Here is a 22,044-nt window from a genome sequence, read left to right on the forward strand (position 1 = left end):
AATTATAATTTTAAATTTATAAATTTTTTAGTATAAGTTATTAGTAATTGTAAATAAATAAAACATTATTAATTATAATAATAATTTCAAGAATACTGCATATCAATTAAAAATTTTATATTAACGAAATTTTGAATGCAGCTTAAAGGTTATGTTTATTAAAAATTGTGTTGTTAGTAAGTATAGGTTAATAACATGTGTCAACGAGGATTGTACATTCTTGATTATAAAAAAATAATAGCAGTGATCGTTAATTAATATTTTTTAATTGGCCATTTCTAATAACATATCAAATATTATAAATAAAATTATATATCAATTAACTACTGACAGTAATAACAATTGCAATGATATAAAGTTTACATTGACTAAAAATTCAACAACATATTTTTCATTCTCTTTTATAAAATTAATTTTATTTAATATAATGAATGTTATTCTCTAAATAAAATGAATGTATTACTTTAATTGAAAATCATTATTTGAAAGAAAAATGCCAGATATCAAAGTAACCCCTTTGGGGGCTGGTCAAGATGTTGGAAGAAGCTGCATTCTTGTATCAATGGGTGGAAAGAACATTATGCTGGATTGTGGCATGCATATGGGTTTCAACGATGAAAGAAGATTCCCAGATTTTTCATATATAATCCCAGAAGGTCCAGCAACTAATTACATTGATTGTGTGATTATTTCACACTTTCATTTAGATCATTGTGGTGCTCTCCCATATTTTACAGAAATGGTAAGTCGTACAAATTACATGTTGAAACAGTTAAAACAAAAAAAATGATTTCGTTTACAGGTAGGTTATACTGGACCAATTTATATGACACATCCAACAAAAGCCATTGCACCAATCTTACTTGAAGATATGAGAAAAGTTGCAGTAGAACGTAAAGGAGAAAGTAACTTTTTTACCTCACAAATGATAAAAGACTGTATGAAAAAAGTTATTGCTGTTACATTGCATCAATCTGTAATGGTTGACTCAGAATTGGAAATAAAAGCATATTATGCAGGACATGTACTTGGTGCTGCAATGTTCTGGATTAGAGTTGGTTCACAATCGATTGTATATACAGGAGATTACAATATGACTCCTGATAGACATTTAGGTGCTGCATGGATAGATAAATGTAGACCAGATTTATTAATATCAGAGTCAACATATGCAACAACTATTAGAGATTCTAAGAGATGTAGAGAAAGAGACTTCTTAAAGAAAGTATGTAAAAATGATGGACACTGTATATTTATTGCATTTTACATGAGATTTATAAGTTACTTTTTAGGTTCATGAATGCATAGATAGAGGTGGCAAAGTATTAATCCCTGTATTTGCTCTTGGACGTGCACAAGAATTATGTATATTATTAGAAACATATTGGGAGAGAATGAATTTAAAAGTTCCTGTATATTTTGCTTTAGGATTAACTGAAAAAGCTAATAATTATTATAAAATGTTTATTACTTGGACTAATCAAAAAATTAAAAAAACTTTTGTACAAAGAAATATGTTTGATTTTAAACATATAAAACCATTTGATAAAGCATATATTGATAATCCTGGAGCTATGGTAGTATTTGCTACCCCAGGCATGTTGCATGCAGGATTATCTTTACAAATTTTTAAAAAATGGGCCCCAAACGAAGCAAATATGGTTATTATGCCCGGGTTTTGCGTTCAGGGTACTGTTGGACATAAAGTTTTAAATGGTTCTAGAAGAATTGAATTTGAGAACCGACAGATTGTCGAAGTTAAAATGGCAGTAGAGTATATGTCTTTCTCTGCACATGCAGATGCAAAAGGTATTATGCAATTAATACAGTATTGCGAACCAAAAAATGTTATGCTTGTACATGGAGAATTTGCTAAAATGGAATTTTTAAAAGAAAAAATAAAACAAGAATTTGGAACAAATTGTTATAACCCTGCAAATGGAGAAACATGTGTTATTACAACCATTGCTAAAGTGCCAGTAGACGCTTCCTTAGCGTTATTAAAGTCTGAAGCCAAAAGATATTCAGCTTTGCCACCAGATCCTAAGCGACGAAGATTACTCCACAGCGTTTTAATGCTACGAGAAGATGGAGTATGTCTTGTAGACGCAGATGAAGTAATTATTGCATTTTCTTCATTTCCCAATTATATATAATTATATATTTATTAAAATATACATAACATAATAAATAAAAACTTATTTGAAGGTAACAAAAGCTGCAGGTATAACCAAACATATAGTACGATTTACGTCCACTGTGCAAGTAAGAGACCCTGGTCCAGCACATTCAACAACTTTAAAATTATTACAACCATTAAAAGAGAGATTATCAGGTTGGACAGTTCAATTAACAGACGGATCAATATCTGTTGAATCTGTTTTAGTAAAAGTAGAAGGTGATGAAGATGATCAAAAAAGCGTGTATGTTTCATGGACAAATCAAGATGAAGATTTAGGTAGTTATATTTTAGGATTTCTACAAACTATGCTAAATTAAGTAATGATAATAATGATAATTAGGTGTATTAAATACAAAACAATTACTTAATTGACATGTAATAGATTTTAAAATTTTTTATAGTGTCATAATAAATATAGTGTATTAAAAAAAAAATGCTATTACCGCCTTTGATAATGTCCTAAGGAGAATTAAAAAATGTATTGAATAATTAAACTTATAGCAAATATTTGATTAAAGATATCCTATACTAAAACTTAGGATTATTATTATAAAATGTAAATAAATGACATCATTCACTATAATTACAAATTATTATTGAAATTTGTATATTGTATAACGTGAAATAAAACAATAAGCTTTTTATTATCTATTTTCCTAAATGTAAAACATTTAATGTATAAGTACTACGTGTTAAATCTTATACAAGCTTGTAAATAAACGAAACAATGATATTTTAAGAAATAAATGTTTAATATATCATAAATAGAGTATTATTACCTATTTTATATCTTGTAACGTTAGATTATAATAAAAATTATATTGTTTTGTAAAATAAACTAATACATAAAAACTTTAACAAACGCTCTTTTAAATGCCCCATTTACATACAGTTTACTTTACGTTATTGTTTAAATTTCGTACTTACAAATTATTTGAACCATAGATTTATTAATATAAATTTGTATATTTCATTATATTCTAACGTGTTCAAATATATTTTTGAACAAATTTACAAATTCCCTAGAATTGATTCAATAAAATTTATATTTTATGAAATTATTTGTTCGTGAAATTGCTTTAAAAAGCCACATATTGAATTCTCTATGTATACTTTTATACAAATGATTATACGAATATATTTATTGCACATTAATTCATTAACGATTTCAGCTTTGTATACAAATTCATTAACAGTATGAAAATTATTTAAGACCTTAATTCTGGTAATAATTAAAAAAAAAAAAAGTAAAAATATTTACGTTATCATTCAAAATTAAAATTCGTGCGTTTCATTAAGCGTAGCATGCGTACATTTTACTCTATGAATAATTTTATGAATAATAAATTTTAAATAAACTATGAAGGCTTTAAACACACCTGAGCATGTTTTATGTAACAGAAATAATATTTAAACAATAACTACTATTCTGTAATTTCCATGAATTTAATAATTCTTGAATTATGCTTTTTTATATCTATTAATTGCGTAACTGTGACAAACAACAGTTCCATTATTTCTTAATATCTAACTACAAAATTCATTATTTCTTTCCATATAATAAAATAATATATTCTTTTCGTAAGAAACATTATTCATAATATTTCCATTGTTACATTAGTCTTCTCAATAGCAAAGTTTACCACTGACGTTTATATAGTGCATATGTAATTTCTCATATATTTCCTTTATCAATTATCTGGTGTCATGCTGCGTTAACGCAGCTTATTCTTTGAAGTTATTTTTTTCTTGAACCACCCTGAAAAATGCATTAAAAAATTTATTTTATTATCCTATAATTAATATTTAAAAAATTTAAATTAATATTTAAAAATATTTATGGGTATAATAAATTCAAAATAATTGTATATTTCTTCCAGCAGATACAAAACAATTAATTTTTTAAATTGATTAATTATTGATTTTGATATCATTAATTTCATTTTATGCATTAAAAAAACAGATAGGTAAGAGTATATCCACTGGAAACAACAATTAAAAATATATGTAATTGATTTTTTGCGTGCTTATTTATATTAATTTTGTATATTATTACACATACCTTTTTTGGCAGCATATGCTAATAAATTAGCACGCAATGTTAAAACTATATTGAATAGAATCCATCACCGTACATAAAAGCAATATTAAATATTTTATGTTAGCTAGTAAAAAATTAATTGCACGTGTGAGGATTACATAAATACACACACACATATATATATTACTACAAGCAAAAATATATATAAATGAAACACTTAAAAAGCTTAAATAACATTCATGCTGTTTAAATTTTTAAAATTAAAAAGTAAAAATTTTAAAATAACGATCTTATTATCTCTTTTTACGTTATTTTAATATTATGAAATTTAAATCAAACAGCATAAACTTAATATGTAGCAAAATAATATTAATAAAATTTATTATATAAGCATGTTTCTTACTAAACATTGTGGCTGCTAAAAAAAATATGCTATGTTATGTCCAACAATGTGTTTACCATCTGTAAAAAAAGTTAATTAAACATATAAGAGCAAAAGCGATGCAAATTATAAAAATACAAAATAACAATGATGGAAAACTATAATGAATTATTTATATCAACGAAAAATCAGATAATTAAGTTGATAGAGCAAACATAAAATTTCTTTATAGTGTGCCCTTTACCCCAGTGTTTGTGTTCATAAAAATTGATCCACATGTACTATCATGTTCTTTGATACTCATCATCTTCGCATCGCTCCTTTCCGCACCGGCAATGTTATAAACTTTCGTCTTTGTACAACTTTTCTATATCTATACAAAAAATATTGCGCTTTCTAGAAGTGAATAATTAATATTAGACAAATCAATTAGTTTCCTATATTGTATATCACTGATATAATCTAAAATTATTTGGTGGATACATGATTATATTTTATATTAGTGCGAATAGTACTGCTGATCTATAATATGTAAAATTTGATGTAATTGAAAATAAAAATATACGATTGATTTCTCTTAACAATGTTGGGACAGACAAGATGCAAGACATTCAAAATGCATTAAGATGATCAAATAAAATATAAAGCTAATGAAATCTGAACACTGTGCAATATATTTCAGAGGACGCATACATTATGATAGCTTATAATTTAATAGTTAATGATAAAAAATCATTAATAAAAATATTTTTAAAAATTTAAATTTCATTCAAATGAAATATATACAAATATAATACAATATAAGCAATATTGTATGTTGTGTAATAAGATTTTATTTATATTATTTATAACTAAATATTAATATAATCAGAACTAATATTTTAATAAAAATGCACATTAGATATTAATTTTTATTTTGAATAAATTGTCAGAAATTTCAAATTTCTTTTTTAAAATCTGAATTGAGTATTATTTTTTAGAATAATTAACAAAACGTTGCTTTGAACATACATTAAGCATAACTAACATTTCTAATTTTCAAAAATGATAATATTAAATATATAATAAAATATCACCCTATCTAATATATTATTACAAATAATTCAATGGTTGAATAATTATATTTGTTATTCTTTAGTTGTAGAAATGCTACTGTAAGCAAATAATAAAATAGTGCCAAAATAAAAATTTAACATTTAATACTACAAAAAATAATGTGTAGTGCAACGTAAATTAACATTTTAAAATAAACTATTATAGTAAAACCTGGTATAAACTGCTAATAGCAGTCTACTATTAACCCTTTCAAAAGTAGGAAAAGTTCCAGAATCTCATACTTTGATTTGCATACCTGTGAATTTGCGCCGTTTTGCCATGGGTTTCTTAGTGGACTGTCAGAACAATCAAAATAATAAAAACGTTATTCATTGTAATAGCATGAGATTTCGTACGTCAAAGCAAATGTTCTTATTAATCGTAGAATCGATGAGTCGCTGTTGTTTTAATAATAACTGCTGTTTTAAACAAATTTAAATACTTTATCTTCTATGAAACAAACACTGGGATAATGAGATAAGTATGTTATTACAGTTTGCATCGAATTTTTAAAAATAAAATGATTAAAGCCAATGATTCAAGCTTGTTTTATAATCGGAAGCAATTTCATAGTCAATAATTTCCTAGAAAATAACAATTTATTTTTTCTTTTAAAAAATATTATTATACAAAATTGAATAAGATGCTTGCTGCAATACATACACTATTCGCATTTTTTCCTTAGAACAAAATAAACTGAAATAAAAAGTGTGATGTATAAAATGCTGCTGGCATTTACTTTCGGTAAATATATCATAAATCATAGCTTATTAAATATTATAAATATTATGCATTACTTTCATATACAATTTATAAATAAATTCACTACAAAAGAAATGTAGTGAAATACTAAAAAGTTTTACTGTCATTAGTACTTTACTGTCATTTTAATTTTTAATTTTTAATTTACAAATCGTATAAAATCAATAATTATGTATGTGTGTATATATATATATATAATAACACATACATAATTTTATATATATATATATATATATAGGCATACATTAATTAAACATAAATTGTACTTAAATAACTCTTAATAAATTGTGGAGAGTATTATCTTATTATGCACAAAATAATACATAAGTATTTCAATGTATGATTATAAGACACAATTTATATGTATATATTAAATTCATTATTTTATGTATAACTACACATCACTTGTAAATGGTTGCTCTTAATGCTTTTATGAACAGCCACAATAAACAACGTAATAATGAAATTATTGATATATTAAGAACTGCTACAAAATACTGTTTAAATTATAGACTACCAAATAATACTCCGTAATATTGATAACAAAATGACAACACAGGACTCGGAGTTATCACAAGGAATTGTTATTATTTTAGGTATATAAATTATTCAAAAAATTACTTTATTGATTATTTTTAAATATCGTGGCAAAAGTTTCAAAATTTTATATTATTTAATTCATAGACAACTTAAAATTGTTTAAGATGAAAAATATGCGAAATTATATATACATTTGTTTTTTTTAAATAGAAAACTATATTATAAAACATTATTCATAATGTATATATAATTAGAAGTAATAAAATATATAACATACGATTTAAAATAACATTCATTGTAATACTTGAGCCCAAATAAAAATATTTCATATTTTAATAATTAACTGAGGTGCACCTATACAGTAACAGAGCCAGTAATATTTGTTCCTCTTTTCACAATTTTGAAGTTTACCTTCCTTTTTTTCTTGTGCTTTTTGTGCTGCTGGCCCATCAACGGATTCCAGCTAGCCTGTGTGTTGTGATCTGTCATATGACAAGATTTGGAGGAGTATTTTGTAGTAAGGGGGCTGTTGTCAATTTCTTGTTGACACTGAACCAAATTGATAGGCTTGGTTATGGAATAATTTGCGAACTCTGTATTCTTGAGAAGAATATTTTCTAATGCAGCTATCAGAGTCTGTGTTGCTACTGGGAGCTGCGTTTCAGATATATCATTATTTAACTCATCACATATTATATTAAATGACGACAATTTATCAAATTTTTTAATGTAAGGAGCAAGGAAAAATTTTCAAAATTGTCGTTTTGTTAACAAAAATGGTTCAAAGATCAAATGATACACAACAATCAAATTGGCGATATCCATTTGATAAAAATTTCAACTTTTTATATTTTATTAGAATAATTCACATACTTTTCTTATATTATTTCAAAGTAATATATGTTCCACAAAAGTTTTTGTATTTAGAAAAATGATAGAATTTGAAATTATTTTTTATATTAAAAAATTTACATTTTTGGCACATGAATAAATGTGGTAAATATATAACTTTTCAAATAATCTTTTTTTTAATAAAAACTACATAATTATGATATTAATAAAATAATATTTTCTTTTTGCAAAGCAATTTTATTAATACCAGTAAAGAGTAATGTCTATATTGCTCTTTTTATAGTATATGATAAAAATGTAAATTTTTAATATATCACTTTTCTAAATACAAAATTATACATAAAATATCTACAAAATAGCAACAGTGGTAGCAACATTAGCAAATTAATCTCTATTGTTAGCAATCATATGATAGATTATTAATAAATCTAGTTAAAGTTTTTCAGAATAAAAGTATTATATAAGAATAAATTGTGGTATCATTGAATAATTGACATTTATGAGTTTAATATAATATACTAAATAAAATTATATATTAATTAAATTAATACGTTCAAGCAATAATACCACATTTATATTTGCTAAATTTATAAAATTTAACAAATGAGTTAAAAAGTTTAAAATTATGAGCTTTCTTGTTGCTAGTATTAAAATAAAATCCAAGAAGATTTAACTATATTTAATACAATTGTTACGTATTCCCCATTAATTATCAATTTGATTGCCTATATTATCTAGTAAACAACGAATTTTTCATAGATAATACTTTGTAAAAGACAATTTAAACATTAAAATCATATTTCATAAATTGGTTGAATAGAAGAGAATTCAATTAAATATAAAATATTTGCTTTATTGAATTCTTGAAGTATGTAACTGACTTTTACAAAATAATACCTATATATAAATTGTTACCATGTAATCATTACATATAGTACAATAACAGCAAAACGCAAAAATCTGTTGTTAGTAATTACTTTCACAAATTAATTACAATTAATATTTAATATTTAACATCACGTCAAAATTTTGCAGCATTATGTAGAGTCTCACATGTTCGCATTATAGCCATAATTTTTGTCATTACAGCTATAACATAAGCTTTTTAACTTTTTTATACAAAAGGCACTGGACAAAAATTAATTAGGACACTTACGAAACATTTAAAATCAATGTATACTAACCTCGGAATTAGGACATTCGGAAGTTGGCGGTCCATTTAACATTGGTTGTTCTGTACTGCTACAACCCCCATAAACTTCACTCTAAAATTAATACAACACATTAATAATATTTCCAATTTAAAAACATAAGTTAGAAAATACATATTTTATTAATTTCCAAAATATGTCATTTAACACGTTGAATGCCACGCCAGTTTTACAGGGATTGCCCGTGGCGCCACGATGAAATTTCTATTATGCGATACATATGTTGAAATATTATCTGCAATAGATAAGTTACAGTATATAACCATGTTTGACATGTTAATTGCGACCGGGGTCACCGGTGACCGCCGTGGCGCTGGAATGCGATTTCGAGCGACTTCTAAAAATAAGCGAGTCTCGATAATCGACGATCGCATATTTGCAATCGTCAATTATTTCATATTGTTTCTTCACGTTGTTGAGTAATAGTTCCACGATTGTATTCTTTTCGAGAGTGTTAAACAATCAGGCAAGAACCTCTATTATATTTTTATATACTACAAAAATTTTTGCATTTCGTATCTTCTATTTAATTTTTTAGTTAGCCCATAAAATTATGATTTCAAATGAAGATATTGTGAAAACTGTGCTGGTTCACCCTTTCTTTGTTTGGAATGCTTCAATACGACACATCGTATTGTGTGCGCATAATAAATCTATATTTCATGTATAAATAAAACTATTTTTAGATGTTTTATACTGCATTCATTTCTTCACACCATTGCATTAATATATGGTAATAATAAAAATTTCTAAATATTAACATTTGTTTAAATTATATATATTTCTATCAATCTGGGCGCGCCGGTCACCGGTGGCCCCCGTGGCGCCACCGCCAAGTTGAGTACCGGTCACCAGTGACCCCCGTGGCATTCAACGTGTTAAATTGTTTATATGTACTACATATACAATACAATACCTTAAGTTGTGACATTTGTTGATGAAGCTGAGTAACTACACATCGTAATTTATCCAGTTCTGCATCTACTGCCGCTCTTTTGTTACATTCTATTTGAAGCTCCTCTGACAAACGTGCTTTTTCCTAAAATTAATATATAGATTTATTACATAGTCTTTAATGACTCAAGTAATAATTTATTTTTATATTTATTTACCTCTTGAAGTTTTTGTAATGTACTTAAATCATGGGTATCTATTTCACTCAAAACCGATTTTGGCGTAGATCTAAGTGTTAATAATTCAGCATCAGCTTGTTTAGCTAAGCTTGTTAGCTTTTCTTTAAAAGATTCAGCTTCTTTTAACCTGGTTTCCAATTCTACTACCTTGTCTTGTAACTACAGATAAATAAAACAATCATTTTCTTACATTTCGAAAGATACATATTAGATACAATATATTTTTAATTACATACAATACATTTTTTTATTTCTTATTCACAGAAACTTACCTTTTCATTTACATTTAATTTATTCATGAGTTCATTCAATTCAAGCCTAAGACTTGTTACTTCAGTTTCTTTTTGTCGAAGCTGAGATTCCCATCTCGTTTCTTCCGATTCTACATGACTTTGAAGCTTATTAAGCATACCTTCCTAAATAAATTTTTGACAAATACGTTTTAAATATAAATTTAATAAAAAAATATTATAAATATAATAGAAACTTACTGTATCATCAATAATTTGTTTGTAATGTGAAACCATATCTTGTAAATTTTTATTTTGTTTTTCTAATTCTGAATGATTATCAACAGTATTCTTTTTCTTCAATTCAGTTAAAACTGTATTCACTTTTTCTTCAAAAACTTTGAGCCACTGATCATGTGACTTTTCAGACACTTTTATTTCTGGGAATATTCTTTCTAATAAAGTTTTTGTTAATTTTTCTTGTTCTGCTTTTATTTTTTGTGTAATTTCCTAAAAATAAATAAAATTTTTTTTATTTAAATTTGATCTATTTTATTAAATGAAACAAACAAATATAATATTAGAGATTGAAAACAAGAAATTACAATTTAGTTAATTGTATATATTATATATTATACCAAATCTATATTTTGAAAAGAAAAAAAGAAAAATAAAGATAGATAAAATGGGGACTTACTTCAAAGTTCTTCCCATTATTAGATTTAACACGCAATTCGGCGGCAGAAAGAGCTTCCATCACTTTCCAGTTTTTTACACGTAATTCCTGTTCCAACCATAAAGAAATGAAGATCAGTATAATAATTTGAAATAAATATTTCATATAAATGAATTACAAATATATAAAAATTTTTTTTGAAATATAAAAATTGAGAAAAGGTTGGCAAAGTGATGGAAGCAATAAAAATTGATTGCAAAAATACATAAATATAAAAAAATTATATTTATATAAAAATTTAACCGAATATTTATATAACAATTGAACTAATTAAATATTGATAAAATTAACATATATATATTATATTTACATATATGTTAAATAAATATACTGGAAAAAAATTTATTTATACGTATTATTACTTACATTATTTTTGGATCTTTGTGCTTCCAATTCATTATTTAAACGTGCAGCAAGACTACGTTGATTGTTTACATCACTTCGTAATGCATCAATTTGAGTATTTAGTTGATTGAGTTCTACTTCTTTATGTGTTAATTCAGTCGCTAAGGCATTTAATTGACTCTCCTTTTGAGCCAATCTATGAAATATAATTCATGTAGGAAAACTTAATTATCAAAACTCAAAATGTGTTTTACAATAAAAAATATACATACAAATTTGTTTGTTCTACAAGTTGTACATTCTTTTGAACGTTATCATCAATTCCATTTTCTCGGCCTTCTGCAGCTGGACGTTCAGTAGTTGCTGCTAACTGAGAAGCCAATGATTCATTTTCTTCTTGTAATTGTTTAAGTTGTTTTTGCAAATCTGCAAGACTTGCAAGCTGAAAAGAAATAATCAATATATTTGTAATGAAATATAATGTACATTTATATGATGTTTAAATAAATACTACCTGCATAGAAAGTTTATCATTTTCTTCTTGTAGTCGTGTAAGCTGCAACTGTGCCTCACCTCGCTGATCACGTTTCTGTAACCTATTTAACTCAGCTTTTAACATTTTCATTTCATTCGTTGTTTCATTTACAGCTTTGAGTTCTATATGTGTATTTTCCAATTCATTTCGAGTTTGTTTTAATTCTTCATTTAATTTTTCCATGTTTGATTGATAATTATTAATATCACTTTGTGCTATTTTCAGACTTTCCGTTGTCTTGTTAAGTTCATCTTGTGCAGCATCTAAATCCTTCTGCACTAAATCTAATTGTATTTCTAACTGTTTTATATTTTCCATTGACTGCTTTAATTCAGATCGTGTACTGTAAAGTTCTTCTTGACATGTTTTTAGCTCATCTTCTTTGTTAACGAGTGTCATTTTAAGAGCTGTAATTTCAGCTGCCTCAAATTTCGCTTCATTCATTGAAACAGATAGCTCAGATTTTAATTTCATTAATTCAGATTGAGTTTTATTTAACTCTGCTTTTAATGCTGAAGCATCATTAGCTTCTGTTTTTACAGAATTCAATTCACTTTGCAAGGAATTTACTTGTTTTTGAAGTTCTTGTTCATGGCGATGAGCATTCTTTAGTCTGTGATCTAAATCAGCATGAGTACGATGAGAATCCTAAACAAATAAATATAAATATAAATAATCTTTACAATAATTTATTAATCATTTACATTGCACTATATCATTATAGAGATATCATATTACTATAGAGGCAAAGATAATGTGAGATACTCTTTCCCTTTTTGATACAAAATTTCTAGTTTTGAAAGTCATACCTCAAGCTGCCTAGCAACATCTTGCAATCTATCTCCAGCTTCCTTGAAATGTTGTAATTGTCCTTCCGAATGCATCAATTGTCCTTGCATAAGTCCTAGTTGTTGCCGTAACATTTCTATTTCAGCAGTGCTACTCTCACAAGTTGCTTGTAATTCACTTTGTAGTTCTTGGACTTCAACATGCTTCTGAGCTAATTGTGCTTTTAATGCATTTTCATTTTCACGCATTTGTGCAAATTGTACTTCCATTTGTTTACGTTGTGCAATCAACTCTTGTTGCATATGACCTTGAGTTTGTCCCTGATCTTCTTGCATCTTATGAATAATTGCAGCATTTTCATTTACTTTAGTTTGCAGTTGTTCAATCTGTCTAGTAAATCCTTGCTTTTCAGCAGCATGACTTTCCAAAATATGTTGCATACGTGTGTGCAAAGTTTGAGCTTCTGTAACTTTAGCATTTAATGCTTCTTCTAATTGTCTCACATTAGCTGATAATCTAGACCTTTCAGAATTCAATTCAGCACGTAATTCTTTTAATTTATTTTGAAATGCAATATTTGCTTCATGTTCATCAGCTAAAGCTTTTTCCTTTTCTGCAAGCTGCTTCTTTAATTTAATAACTGGATCTGCACGACCTTCTGTCCATTCTGAGTGTTCTGATGGATTATCCATTTGTTTATTTAAAAGTTGATCAATAAGAATTTGTATTTCAGAACGGCTAAGTTCAGCTTTTTGAACCAAAGGCATTAATAAAGATACATTAACAGCATCTTTATCTCCACCTCAAATAAAATAGTTTAAAATTAAAAAAAATATATATTATAAATATTTGATAAACATTATTTTATAAAATGGTTTTATTCAGGTGATAATATAAACTTAATTGGCCATTAATAAACATGTTAATAAACTTAATTATAAAGATAGTAAGTATTATTCTGCAAAGGACGATTATAATTTTATTGTATATAAATATATTGAATAAAAGAGAAACTAAATTGCTCTTAAGTAAAATTATTAGAAGAATTAATGGAAAGGCATTAAATAGAACACAGATACAGGTTTTTGAAATTAATTTTAAAAAAATATATAAAATAATTATATATCAACTTACCAATTTGTGCTAGAATATCATTTTTTTTCTTTGCTTTTTTAGATTCTTTATTTGTTAATTGAACAGATAGTGAAGTCTCCTTTGTAGCTTCTTTTACATCCTTAACTGGAATTTCTTTTTGTTCTTTAACTTCTTTTACAGAATCTTTATTAACTACTGGTGGTGTATTAGTATTATTAACCATTTCTTTTTTCTCTTCCTTAACATTGTCATCCTTCTTTTTCACTGAATCTTTAACATTCTTCTTTAATTTTGTTGGAGTTTCCTTTGGAGATTTATTTATAATTGATTCAGATTGACCAATTTGTTGCAAATTTTCTTTCTGTTAAACAAACCAAAATATACTAGGAAATATATTTTAAAATTTTTGTGTGAAATAATTTCAAAGACCAAACAATTTTATACTATAATACAAAATTATTAAATAATTTATTAATAAAAGTTTATAAAAAACATACAGAACATACAAGAAAAAAAATTAAAAATTAAAATGACTTAATATTGCAGTAAAAGTATTAATGAACAAGTACATAAAATGTGATATGAACTTAAAAATTTGTGTTTAAACTTTATTTATGAAAACTTATTTTATTACAATTTTAAAAATATTTATCTATAAAATTAAAATTAATTTAAAATAAAAATAAATTTAGAAAATATAAATAAGCAGTACATAATACTGTATAGCTTTTGTGTCAGAAGCAGTAAGTTATGCAAAATATGAAAAGTGAATGAAATGCATATGAGATAAAATATTCTACCAAAACCAGTTCACTCACACTATGACTCCGTATGAGTTCGAGGTCGTCCTTTGGTTGAATGAGATCAAAATGATTAGCCTCTGCCGAAAGGGGTTGTGAAGAACTTAATTCAGTCACAATAACCAATGGCTCATCTTTATTTACAAGAATTGGCTTTACCTTTTCATGCTTGCTTTTCTTCTTAGTTCCTTTGCTACCCTCCTATGATTTCAATGTATATATAAAATGTTTCCCACATATTGAACTAAGTAATAGTAATATAGACAAAAGACTTCCACTTTTAGAACAACAAGTTTATCTTACATTATATTAAAATGGACATATAAAATTATTTATATTGATTATTGAGTATAAGATACATATAAAGGCATTAAAAATTTATAATCTGTTAATTATTATGTTTTTAGCAATAGATAAAATATTTACTAAAAAAAATAAAATAATTAATAACTTTTATTTCATTTTTGTATAAATATAGATGTAATTTTCACCTTAATATTGTATTTATTTTGATTTCTTGCCAAACATATATACCTGAAATTAATAAATCCACTGCATCATTAACAATTTATGTAAGTATACTATATCTTATTTCACAGAAAGATTATTAATGCAAAAAAAGCACTTTAATATTTATCATTATTGAATTTTAATATAAAAATTATAAAAATACCAATTACACATTTTCAATTAATTATAGTAATATTTTTAAATCTCTGGAAATAAATAATTTTAAAAATTTAAATATATCTCTAGAATTTTTTATTTAATTAAATTTTAATTATTATTTCTCTTAATTTTCGTCGTGTATAATATCAATAAAAATAAGACATTATCATATGTGTGGAACAGTTATTTATAGAAGTTAATCTTCAGGTCCTAGAACTGTTTATCAATGAGTACTATACAAAAAAACAAATTTTTGCTTTAGTTAACTTATTTCATTTTACATCAGAATCTTATGTAACTTAATTTAATTTATCTATAAAAATTCCTTAATTTTTTAATGTCTTCACTTTCTAAATATATTAAATGTTTCCTGAGGTTATAAATACAAAATAAAATATTTTATTACATATCCAACATTATAATTTAAATTAACTTACCATGGCATAATTTCAAATATATTATATACATTTATAAATAATTACAAAATTATGAAATTAGAATAATACAATACTATTTAAAATTTTAATCATATAAACATATTTAAAAAGATGCATATTACTGTAATATATATAACAAATGCCAATCATAATGTAATTAATATATTACAATTTGTTTTTAAATCTTTTTTATTACAAAACTTTACGTCTTCATATAAATAAATTTAAGTTTATGCAAGTTTGATGCAATTAGACATAAAAATTGTCATTTTAAAAAGGCAAATGTCCATTTTAATATAAGATTTAATATACAAAAGTTCATCTGACTTTAAAGGGGAAAACATTAATTGGATTTTCTACATTGATATAGGAGTGTGCAGTTATTTTATATTAATGTATTTTAAAGTATGTATAAGTAATTAAAAAATTAAGATGAAAAATAATATGTCGTAAAGTAAATATTTAATAAATTTCTCTGCTTAAGTAAAATTTTATTTTAAATCATGTAGATGTATTAGTCTAAGTAAAATGACATATAAATATCACATAAGATGTTATATAGTACACATTAAAATATTACAATTAGTCATTATGGTTTGGATAACACCTACCAGAAATATGATACATCATGAATAGAAAGACCTTAAAAGACCTTAAATGACATATAGGTGTGACATACAATATGTAAGCATACCATATTTCATGCATGAAATGTATGGAAACTCAAGGATAAAAAAGCGCATGTGTATATTTTTATTTATATATATAATATTAATATTATATAACAATATACATATATATATTGAACTTTATAGAAAAATATTTAAAAATTTTAAAAATAAACTTCAAATAAGCAAATAATTAGTTATATATCTCAATTAATATTAAAGAATGTCTTTTAAAAAATACATGAAGTAAGTAAACTAATATAAGTAAACTAAATAAAATAAGTAATCATTCTAATTCAATTTTACTAAAAAATTATTAATTTAATTATAATTTAACACATTTTACTTACAAATATAGTATAAAATTTATTTTTAAATTTCTGATTATTCTGACTTTAAGTTCTGATTATTTTATCTATATTTTGAAGAAATAATGTATATATAAGTTAGAAGAATATTTTTACAGAAATTATGTATATCAACTGAAAGTTAAAAGGAGATAATCTTAAGGAGATAGATTTAATAAAATTGTACTTACACGCAACAATGGCTCTAGTGGTAAAATTTGTGGATTTTCCTCAAACTGTACATGCTCTGATTTTTCTTCCTTATCATCTTTCTCTTCCTTTTCTTCTTTCTTCTCTTTTACCTTCTTCCCTGCCTTATTTTTATGCTTCTTTTCTTTGCTTTTATCTTTTTTATCTAAAATGAATATTGATACAACTATTATCTTATCTATTACTAACATGATTCCTATTGGTTTTTAATATAAACATTTAAGCTATCTCTTAAGGAAATTTCAAAATATTTAACATAATCTACTTAATTAATAATTTGCCACAAAAATTTTCTTTAATAGCTGATAAACAAAATTATTTGTTTATATTATCATAGAACTGTACATACTTAGTAAAAGATCATCAGGAAGTTTTCTTTGCTCCGCTATTGCTTCTTCATAAGACTTTTCTTTTATACCAAACATTGATACCAAAACAATAACTGCTGCAGAAATAACTACTACTGCTACATATACCAATCCAGTTTGAACATCCATTTTATATATCTGTGCCTGTAACAGTAAAGTACTTATATGAAAGATTTCTTTAATTAATTTTATATAAGAGATCATTAATTATAAATATATAAGTTAATGAAAGTGATTTTGATATCTCATAATCTTTATTGCAATTTATTTAAAACATAATTTTCTAGTTACTTTCTTTAAGTTAACATGTACAATAGTAATTTTTTATATCTTAATTCTATATTCTTTCTATATTCTTTAATTTAATAAAAAAAATTACTATTAATTTTATAAATATTAAATATACTTTCATAGAAAATGTGTCATTTAGCACATAGCATATAATAATGTAGTACAAAAAATAAATTGTTGTATACATACATATATAATACATATATATAATAATTATATATATGTATATATTTTGTACGGGTGCACGAGCCTGAGTATATATTAAATAAATATATATATATATATATATATATATATATATACATATGTATACATATACATATACATACATATATATATATATATATATATATATATATATATATATATATATATATATATATATATATATATATGTATACATATACATATACATACATATATATATATATATATATATATACATATGTATACATATACATATACATATATATATATATATATATATATATATATATATATATATATATATATGTGTATATATATATATACACGTAAAGTGTTTTATAATGGGGTTATTTATTAGATGAAAATTTCGAAAAAAATATGATGAAAATGACATATGGGTGACAAGCAGGTCGACGACATAATTATTGAAGATGAGACAAGTTCCTCAACATTAAATCGCGAATCGGATAGAACCGGCAAAATGATTTATATTGTACTACATTTCGTTAAAACAATAGAACTAATAAACTCACTAAACTTACACTGCTCACCGAAAATTCAGTAGATCGCTTCCACTGAGGAATGTAAAATGAACAACGAACTCTGTTTGTCTACAGAGAATCACGACAAGAATTCACACACGACTTCTCAAGATTATGGCTGCCGGAGACACAGACAAGTGTACGTGTTCGAAGCCACGCCTATCAAAATCCCCGTTTTCTGATTGGTGGCAGCTTCTGCCACGTATGCAAAACACTCGCACAAATGAGAACAAAATTCATCCACAAGTTTCATTAATTGTCAATGACAATTAACCACGACAAATAATTGATAACCTAATTTAATTCATGATCACTAACGGACTACACAACATATGATAGAGTTACATGTATCAACATAACACTATACCAATTCTGCATGCTAGAACAAGTTGGCCAACTTAGCAAACTATAACATTTAATTTCTTCTATATAGTTCTTCTTCAACCATGTTTTATGCAAGATCAACAAAATATTACATATTAATAAAATGTTTTCAATAAATAAAATATAAGGGATAAATATTATTTAACGATTTAATTTTATTACAATTTATAATAAGTAGTTAACTTTTTAACATATAGAAAAATATGATATCTTTATTTTATACTTATCAAAGTATATATTATAATTATATTAAGTTTAATAAAAAACGTTATTGGAATGCCTATTCGCTATCTGGAAATAATGTGAAAAATCATAAGTTATCATAATATTAATTATATGATTAGACTTTGTTTTAACAAATAGATATTTAATGTTCTCTATTTATACAATCTTAATCGATTTTTATTATCATATAACATTTCTTAACAAACAGTATTATGCGCTTTATATCTCTAATATAAACTAATAGTAAGAAGATTATAAACGCATGATACTCAGGAATAATCGACATAAAATGAATATCTAAAAATTTGAGTGAAATATGCCATGATTTTGTTGCTTTTTAATAAAAGCATTAGCAGTATTTCAAAATTATTGTTTATAAATTTTTCAAATATTGCCATAAGATGATATTTCTTTCATTATTATAAATTATAAACATTATTGTACCGCAAATCGATAAATATACATTCTTCGTAGAATGTCATTTATCATTCATTAGAAGTTTGTTTAAAAAAATTGCACGAAACTTTTTATTTATAGATTTGTTGTTTTCCTTACAATAAGGAAAAGTTTGAATATTACTTTGGAAATGTTCATGCCACTGCTCGTGCTTCAGGCAAAAAGCTTTCCCAATATTTAATAAGTTGATTTTGGTACTGTAACATGGATTCCAAATATTCTGTTAACTGTTTCTTGAAGTCTTCCACTCTCACTAATTCAAATCTTTCAACTTCTTTTTTAATCATTTTTGAAATATTGTCAAATTCTTCTTGCCCTCTATCAACTTTTGCTTCCCATTCTATTACTTCAGTAGCAGCTTGACTTGTTTTATCTATTCTTCCAGATTGTTCTAGTCTTGCTTTCTGTTCCCTTTTTTTATTTAACATCATTTGAGCATGTTGCCAATTTTGAAAAACTTTCACTCTTTCGTGAAATACATCCTAAAATTAACAATATTTTAAATTGATGAAATGTGCAATATTTAAATACAAAACACACCACTGATTACTAACCTTTATTGCTCCAATGAGAGCAACATAATCTCTTAACATTTCTCCAAACTGATAAAGATCGCTATTACTTTGTGCTCTTCTGATTACTTCTACTTTTTCCAAAGTCTCAGCTAACTGAGCTAATGCCCTTCCAAGAGATGCTCCTGGTTCACCATGACCAAGAACTGCAATAGATCTTGCTGTTGCACCAGTACATGTTGCTAATTCTCTTCTCTGATTAGTTAAAGTATCAACAGCAGAATGTAATGCACGTAACTGAACATCAAGAGAATCAATTTGCGATGTCTTCTCTTCAAACCACTGAAAAATAAGACATTAAAAAATTTTTCATTCACAAATATATTTTATAAATATATTTTTACTCATTTAAATTTTCTATATAATTAATTAAATAAACGACACAAACAATTTTATAATATATATAGTACAAAAAATTATCAAACATTCTTTTATTTTACTTTATCAGTTTCATCCATTTTATATGTTATCTTGTTAACAGTTTCTCCAACTTTGTTAAATAGCCTCATTACTCCTTTACCACTAAGTGCAGATGTATTAGTAGCTTTAGGTAATTCCATATCTGTTTAAGATATACACAAAGTTATATGTATGATTGCATAAAATATGTTTTATTTTATACTATGATTTACCAGCTTCTAAAAATTCTCTAAAATCAGGATCAACACTAAGAACTGGATGAGTTGCAGTTCTATTCAAATATCTTTCAAGTGCTGCCCTACGTTTCTCAATAAATTCTGTAGAACTGGAATTTTGTTCTTGATTTTTGTCACCAGACATTTTAATCTTGGTTGTTCCTAATCATATAATTATTTAATTTATTTTATTAAACAACATAATGAAAATGATAGCAATTCAAAATATCCATAAATATCTATACCAATAACACTCTTCTCTGGAGCAGGAGGTATTATTCTTCCATTTCTAAGATATTTATCTGTTAATTTGTCATGAAGGCCAAGGAAATCACTGAAGCGTCTAATAACACTGAAATTTCTCTTTCTAAATATTGGCATATTTGTTTTTGTTTCAACTTTGTATGCAACATAAGCACCCATTCCATCTCCTATTTTTTGAGGAGAAGTTACAGTGATTTTCAAGAAAACATCAGAAGAATCTGTCGATACCTATAAAAATATATAAACTATAACATACATTCTTTAAATTGTTATCATTAACATTTAATAATTTAAAATATACCACATCAGGCGATTGAGTTTGCATAACATTTGATGAAAGTACGTCTGTATTATCATTTATGGGAACGTCATGGAGATCACCTATGTCAGTACTCATTGGTCCCAAAGGTGAACTTAATGGTCCTGGTGCAGGACTCGATACTGATGAAAATGAATTTTCTTCTGGTGCATCTCGCAAAGTTAGCTTTGGTAATTCTGCTTGAATAGTTGACACTCCATTGTAAGGAGACGAATCTTCCAATTGATTTTGATCCTATATTTAAACAGATTCTTTTTTAAATAACGTGTTATTATGAAATTATGAAACAATCTCACTTTAAATCGCTTATTTTTTAACTATAAAATACAAATTTTATATTTATTACAACAAAAATAAACCTGTGACTGTAATACATAGGTTGTAGAACTTTTACGCACATGTCTGAAAATAATATAAAAACTACCTGTACTGCCGATGCAAAAATATCTTCATCGTCGTCGTCTAAATCATCAACTTTCGTCTCATTAGTATCAAATAGCGGCGGAGATTCTTTTATATCAGCCATCTTAGTGATTCTGTCAATCTACTGAGAAATGCACTGGGATCGGCCCCCCAAGTGATGTATGCCAACGTCAATCGCTATCTATGACTATCGTATTTCTCACAGTACTTGTCTATGTATATTCATATGTTATAAACTTTCTAATTTATTTTTTCTGCACATTCCGCACACTTCAATACAAAATTCCCACGCCTATAAC

At 25.4% G+C, this 22,044-nt stretch overlaps 3 protein-coding genes across 22 annotated transcripts; 1 reads left to right on the forward strand and 2 right to left on the reverse strand.

The window, feature by feature from the left end:
* Positions 1-155: 155 nt before the first annotated feature.
* Positions 156-2,947, forward strand: LOC122538695 (integrator complex subunit 11). 3 transcript variants are annotated; one of them, XM_043672989.1, is made up of 5 exons: positions 156-167; positions 490-742; positions 803-1,225; positions 1,293-2,117; positions 2,209-2,947. In XM_043672989.1, exons 2-5 carry the CDS (start codon positions 494-496, stop codon positions 2,497-2,499), a joined length of 1,788 nt encoding a protein of 595 aa, XP_043528924.1. In that variant the 5' UTR covers positions 156-167; positions 490-493; the 3' UTR covers positions 2,500-2,947. The 3 variants fall into 3 exon arrangements, with proteins under 3 accessions (XP_043528924.1, XP_043528923.1, XP_043528922.1); XM_043672988.1 differs by lacking the exon at positions 156-167 and adding an exon at positions 201-212; XM_043672987.1 differs by lacking the exon at positions 156-167 and adding an exon at positions 237-380 and having other exon boundaries at positions 486-742.
* LOC122538693 (kinectin) lies at positions 2,773-18,827 on the reverse strand. Of its 18 annotated transcripts, none has more exons than XM_043672966.1 (18): positions 18,468-18,826; positions 17,409-17,571; positions 17,041-17,204; positions 14,747-14,929; positions 13,968-14,289; positions 12,854-13,635; positions 12,024-12,692; positions 11,782-11,951; positions 11,531-11,705; positions 11,126-11,212; positions 10,690-10,938; positions 10,471-10,614; positions 10,178-10,357; positions 9,982-10,104; positions 9,039-9,119; positions 7,414-7,656; positions 5,957-5,996; positions 2,773-3,941 (listed from the first exon to the last, which is right to left on the reverse strand). In XM_043672966.1, the coding sequence occupies exons 2-18, from the start codon at positions 17,554-17,556 to the stop codon at positions 3,898-3,900; spliced, it is 3,804 nt and encodes a 1,267-aa protein (XP_043528901.1). In that variant the 5' UTR covers positions 17,557-17,571; positions 18,468-18,826; the 3' UTR covers positions 2,773-3,897. The 18 variants fall into 18 exon arrangements, with proteins under 18 accessions (XP_043528901.1, XP_043528908.1, XP_043528913.1 ...); XM_043672967.1 differs by lacking the exon at positions 2,773-3,941 and adding an exon at positions 4,627-4,685 and having other exon boundaries at positions 18,468-18,827; XM_043672968.1 differs by lacking the exon at positions 2,773-3,941 and adding an exon at positions 4,751-4,978.
* A 370-nt stretch (positions 18,828-19,197) lies between these two features.
* LOC122538687 (sorting nexin-2) lies at positions 19,198-21,889 on the reverse strand. Its single transcript, XM_043672959.1, has 7 exons — positions 21,747-21,889; positions 21,305-21,556; positions 20,985-21,231; positions 20,737-20,901; positions 20,545-20,666; positions 20,087-20,386; positions 19,198-20,014 (listed from the first exon to the last, which is right to left on the reverse strand). Exons 1-7 carry the CDS (start codon positions 21,846-21,848, stop codon positions 19,667-19,669), a joined length of 1,536 nt encoding a protein of 511 aa, XP_043528894.1. The 5' UTR covers positions 21,849-21,889; the 3' UTR covers positions 19,198-19,666.
* Positions 21,890-22,044: the final 155 nt, after the last annotated feature.

The sequence above is a fragment of the Frieseomelitta varia genome, unplaced genomic scaffold (genome assembly GCF_011392965.1).
Source record: "Frieseomelitta varia isolate USP_RPSP 00005682 unplaced genomic scaffold, Fvar_1.2 scaffold_173, whole genome shotgun sequence".
NCBI lineage: Eukaryota > Metazoa > Arthropoda > Insecta > Hymenoptera > Apidae > Frieseomelitta > Frieseomelitta varia.